Genomic DNA, 6000 nt, shown 5'->3' with positions numbered 1-6000 from the left:
TGGTAACGACTGAAGTCCAGTTAGAATATAAAAATTGTGCAGTGTATCATAAATTACACCACACTATACAGACAGATAAAATTTACTTTTCTTAGAATTCAGGTCAACAGCAGAAACAAAAATTATCATTTGTGCATAACCTTAATTATTCCCAAGTACACAGAAAAAATAAATGCAGTATACATTTCTTCGAAGAGGTTTGTGGTTATTACCTTTCCTGTGCTGTACTAGTTTTTACATAGGGAACCTTTGTTGCCCTTTAAAATGTAATTTAGAAATGTAACTGATGTGTTTTGCCACCAATAAAACAAATACATATGACAAAATGAATGGATACTCATTTCAGTCTGTACGATTTGTTTTTAAATTATTCTATTTGCAGCTAGAGGAGAAATGTGAGATCATTTCTTTCCTCTCTGCCAATGGCAAGCCGATTTCCCCAGCCCACGTGGACAATTGAACATTAAGTCTAGCGTGCTTCCAGTCACCCGACTCCTGCCGGGCCATCTGTGGGCACACACACATCTAGGCTAGTACACTGGATGGGGTAAAGCAGTCGACATAGCATCTCTGGTTTGACTACCGGGATTGTGCTATGTAGCTATCCCATGTGTCTGCCGCATCAGTTTATTGGACAGGGAAAGAAAGTGTACTCAGCAGAGTGCACACAGTTACTGCCATCCATTCTTTCGTTCATACACACATTTTACTCCGCTCTCCACGTGCGTTCCGAACGAGAACTGGAACACACACACACACACACACACACACACACACACACACACACGTGTTCACCGAACCTCACCCAGACTCAGGCCCGGACAAGTCCCCCGCCCACCCAAAGCTCCCCGCCCTTCGCCCTTCCGCCTGCCTCTTCCCACCCTCTCCGACTCCACGTGGGCGCACCCCGGCGCCAGGCGGCCGCGCTGCCCACTGAGCCCCTAGCCGGCCCCGGCACTGGGAGGGAAGGTGCGGCCCTGGGGTCGGACGGACAAAGCCGGCATCCAATCGAGCCCGGCACTGCCTCCCCGAAGGGAGGGAGCGTCTGCTCGGACGGGCCCAATGAGCAAGGAGCCCGAGTGGGACTTCCTCCCGGAATCCCGTTGGCCAGAATAGCCGGGCCGTGGGTGACACGTAAGTTGGGCAGGAGGTGGCGGGGCGGCAGAGGCACCAGCCGACCCGTCAGTGACACCGCTGTGCCGTCCCCAAAACCAGCCGAGGCAGCTGGCCCGTACCCTTCCACCCATTGGGCGGGCCGCACGGGGGCGCGGCCCAGAGTCCTGGTCCCTTTGTTGGGCGCGCACCCCCTCCCTTAGGTGGCAACAAAGTCGTGCAGTGGGAGCCGCCGCGATAGGGCGGGGAGTGGCCAGGGCGGGACTCCAAGAACTGCCCGGGGGCAGCGGGGCCAAAAAGTGGGAAGAAGGAAAAAAGGCAGGAGGCATCTGGGGACAGGCGCGAGGGCAGCCGGCTCTGAAGTATGCGGAGGGCCTCCTCCCGGCCCCGGGCATTCGCGGAGAACGAGCCTCGCAGAAGTTTGGCTGCAGCTGCCCGGGCGGCGTCGATGGCTGCGCGCCCCGCGCCGCGCGGGGGCTGAGCGGGCGCCACTTCCCCTCCGGGCCGGCTTTTGTGTCTGGCATCTCCTCCTCATGCTGCGTCTGGCTACCTCCTGCGGCGGCCGCTGCTGAGACGCTCGCTCGGACCAAGGGGAGGAGACGGCGGGGGCGGCCGCGGCTTTGGGTCCAGGCGGGACTATGGGAAACGGGATGTGCTCCCGAAAGCAGAAGCGGATTTTCCAGACGCTGCTGCTGCTGACCGTCGTGTTCGGCTTTCTCTACGGCGCGATGCTCTACTACGAGCTGCAGACGCAGCTGCGGAAAGCCGAGGCGGTGGCGCTCAAGTACCAGCAGCACCAGGAGTCCCTCTCCGCCCAGTTACAAGGTACGGCTAACGGGACGCGCGCAGCCGGTGGCCAACTTTGCCCCGCGCCTCCACCCGGGCAGGAAAAGTGGCTTTGGTGAGCTATTGGCACTGTGGTTGCCACCTCTGACCTTCAGGGACGTCAGAGGTGAGCGTTTCGGGACTGCCGGCCCCAGAGTGTCAGGGGAGATGACATTCTCATCCTCCCGCTTCTTCCTCCCAGCGGTTAGGTTTAGAACTTCGTAGCACCAGCCCATCGTCCCGCTGGGCGTTTGGTGGGCGGGTGCACAGAGAGTCCTTTACCCGAGCTCTTGTCAAAGGCCCAGCTGCAATCGGGGCAGGGAAACTAGTAGCCCTCCGCCGCTTCTGCCAGCCCTGCTCTGAGGAGCATTGTTCCGTGGATTCTAGGTATTTGCTTTCTTGTTGACTTTGTCAGTTGCTTAAAAAATGAAGAGTTTGGCAGAGATTTCTCAAACTGTGCTGTTTTTCAAGGGAAAATTAAGCCATGACCCAGCAGCTTAATTAAAGTCATGGCCCAGTCGAATGGAAGGAACCTAGATCTGGACCTGCTAGTTTCTTATTTCTTATTCTTTTAATTTAATAGGATGTCTTTAGAGATGCTGGATGTGTGGGAAAAGTCCACACTACATACCATTCACCATCCTGCAGTAGTTTATTTCTTTCAAAACAGGTTTACTTGTCTTCCTAAGTAGCTTTTACTTCATCACAGAGATGCATGTATGTTACAGTTAGCTTCGGGAAGCCAAAGAGGAGAAACACAGGTTTTCACTTTGCCATGCACAGCAAACCCAACTTGAGCAAGACCTGTAGAAGAGCTTAAAGTTTCTATCCTATTTTAGAATCTAATTTAATGTAATTTTCACAAACATAATTTACTTTAAATGTAAATTCAGAATTTGAATTTGAATTTACTTTTAACGTAAATTCAAAGTCAGCATCATGTCCTCTTGTTAAGGACGTATCCTATACATATTTTTTTGCAAGCTTTTACTTGTGGTTAGTTTTCAATACTTATGCAGCTTTCTCCCCAACCAAAAAATAATAATAAATAGCTGTAAGTGGTGAAATGTTGGCAGACTTTGCTGATGATGCAAATATAGCTTGTTTAATATTGCTAGGTAGATAGATGCAAGCTAGAGGGATGTTTCTGTGTATGTGTGTGCAGATATGAAACAGATGCCTCTTCTTTGCTTCAGTTATTTTGAGTGTTTTCTAGTAAAAAATTTAAGATGAGAGAAAATGATACACATCCGATTGTTTGGACTTAACTTGCTCTTCCCAACTTAGAAGAAAGAAAAGTATTTTTAGCTTACTGACGCTGCATAGCCACAGGCAATGAAAATATATGGCTCGGCTTGGTTCAAAAGTAAAACCCGTTTTGATACGCTCTTAGGTTCACAAAATTTTCTTTAAACTCATTGAAATTTACCCATGAGTTATTGTTGGTATGAGAATATGGATATTTGTTTACTTATTTATTTACAAGATATCAGTTGCTTCCCTGTGAAGTTCCATGGAGTCAGACCAAGGGAAAAATTTACTGTCTAATAGTACAACAGGACTAGATTTTCATAAACATGGCTGGAAGGGGCATGTATGGTGGATTATATGAGGTTGTGTGTGCCTTGGTCTCTTAGGAGTCCCATGAGGGCAAAGGCTGTCATTTTCACCATTACCTCCTCAGCACCACACTGTGCCTGACACTCATTAGGGGAATCAATGCATGTTTATTCAAACAACAAACAAAAATTATTCTGAACTGTGGCGAGTAAGTTCATCCCAGGCACTTTTGTCTTTCTGAGACTTTGCTTCTGTGTCTTTGCTTTTTGAAAGCCAAATAAAACAAGAAAATATTTTGTTCAAGTAGCTCCTTTGCCTCAACGGCCTATGATGGACGATGGATATTGTTGACTGAGGCCCTAATTTCTGAATAATGGCCTTTATTTGCAGTATTTCATTTTGAAATTTTAGAAATTTCTTTTCTAATTTGCCTTTTCTTTTTTTTAGTGATGGTGGTGGTAGTGGGGAAGAGAGGTGGTAAATGGTAATACAGGATCATTAAAATATACAACTTTTGTTTTGCAGCAGATGGAAATGTTCTACCTAATTTGAATAAGTGGCTTCAAAGTCCCTTTCTTAATTTATTCTTTTGTCATTTCCTCTCTAATTATGGTGCTACAAAACTTGCAGTATAATTGTGCATGAATAATTATTTCACAAGCAGGCTAAAGTATTTTTTTGTTTGTTTTTGTTTTTTGTGGATTCGCTTTTGACTTCAGTAGCATTTATTTTGGATTTCCCATGTGTAAGCCATTTAATGAACATTTTCTGGTGGTATGCAACTTTTGCTTCCCTTTTCCAAGACAAATGACATTTTACTCAACAGCACTGTGTACCACCTGCATAGATGGGCTTTTAGGACATCAGGCTCTCCAGTCTTAATACTTGTTTAGTTAGGTGGGATTGCTTGACCTGGCTTGGATTAAAATCAGAATTAATGACTTTAAAAAGAGTGGTCTTTTTAAAAATGACTCTTGAAAAAATTTCAGTAGTTTAGACCTATAACCTGATGATGTGCGTTTGTTAAGTGAGCGTATTTAGGTCACCTTCAGTTTAAGAATAGATTATACTCCATAGATTCCTTTGAAAGTGGGTTACTTGTAACCCCAAGTTAACAAGTTTTATTGTAGAAGAGCCCCATAACTAGAAGATGGTGGGGATGGCATGCAGAAAGGTCAGAGACTAGGCAAACCCCTTCCACTATAAAAATATCTATGTCTGCCTGTTTATCTATCCCTCTTAGCAATCAGTCATCTATTTATCTCCCATACTGGCACCTTAATTATACTGAGGAGTGGGACAGAGGTCACATACTGGTGGCAAAGGTAATAACAATCTTTGGCCAGCACAGTGTTTATATAACCTTTAAAGTTTTTAAACTGCTTTCAAGCGAGCCATGCTCCATTGTCTGTATCTATAGACAGTGTTTCTCAGTCTAGACTGCCCATTAGTATCACCTGGTGGCTCCCAGACCAATTAAATAACAGTCTATGGGGGGTGGAACCCAGGCTTCAAAAGTCTTTAAAGCTCCCCTGGTGATTCCTGTGTGCAGCCAAGGTTGAGAGCCACACCTCTATAAAAAATCTTAAAACTGAGCCTTTCCGTGCATTTACTTTACTTGTTTGGCCCCAGAGACACTTGAATTTTTTATCTGAGTATGTGATTAAAAGCAGACTGGTTTCTAGACTGTAATTCAATTCTAGTTCTACAACCTTTTATGTGAACCTTGACGTTTTTCTTATTTATAAAATGGAGATTAGAATAACCTATTTTATAGAGGTATTGTGAGGATTAATGAAGATGATAGACTGTAGAGCTCTTAGCACATACTTGGCATATAGTGGGTACTGCTCGTTAAAAGTTAGCTGTTATCAGAATCCCTCTTTGAGGTAAGCTGCTTTATCCCTTTTACTCTTGCCAGGTTTGTCATGGGTAATTTCAAATTTTGAAATTGGCAGAATTTGTTTATGTAGCTAACCACCTCCTTTTATTGTACCTTAAATGAACATCAAGGAATATGCAAACATCCAGTGTACTTTAATCTGAAGAAAGGACCTTCCTTGACAATTTAAACTTGGACTGCGGTTACTGATTAACTCTGTTCTGGATCATATCAGATTAGGAGAGGGTGTGACTGCTAAGGTAATAATTATGTGCTGTGAGATCTGGGAGAGAGATATAACTATTTAAATTTTTATAAAAGGCATTTAGTGTAGAGGCAAAGAGCCTGACATTCCTAAAACACAGTATTGCAATGCTTTTGGACTTCCAGGGATAAGGAGAAACCATCCAGAAAAAGTTTATGTAAGGTTTATATGTTCCTATTCCAGATGAATATGTTACAACTATTTAAAATTTAAAAAAAAGGTCACAAATGTGACCTGTAGAAGTGCAGAGTTACAAGTGCGGATTTCTCACATGCATATATTGAGTTGTGGTGAAGTCTGGGCTTTCAGTGCACCCAAAGAATGGACATGTTTACCCCACAGGAAAATTTCCAAC

The 6000-nt window shown here is 44.9% G+C and overlaps 1 protein-coding gene across 4 annotated transcripts in view; it reads left to right on the top strand.

Annotated features, from left to right (window-relative positions):
• The first annotated feature begins 1751 nt into the window (after positions 1-1751).
• The window catches only part of GOLIM4 (golgi integral membrane protein 4), an 86252-nt gene continuing 82003 nt past the window's right edge, over positions 1752-6000 (top strand). For all 4 annotated transcript variants that reach the window (XM_009446817.5, XM_009446816.5, XM_516862.8 and 1 more), the window contains exon 1: positions 1752-1938. In XM_009446817.5, the coding sequence (XP_009445092.3) occupies positions 1752-1938 (187 nt within the window). The remainder of the gene's footprint in view (positions 1939-6000) is intronic.

This window comes from Pan troglodytes, chromosome 2, assembly GCF_028858775.2.
Source record: "Pan troglodytes isolate AG18354 chromosome 2, NHGRI_mPanTro3-v2.0_pri, whole genome shotgun sequence".
In the NCBI taxonomy this organism is placed as follows: domain Eukaryota; kingdom Metazoa; phylum Chordata; class Mammalia; order Primates; family Hominidae; genus Pan; species Pan troglodytes.
Note: the sequence above shows the minus strand (reverse complement) of the source record. Positions and strands in the feature narration are given on the sequence as shown.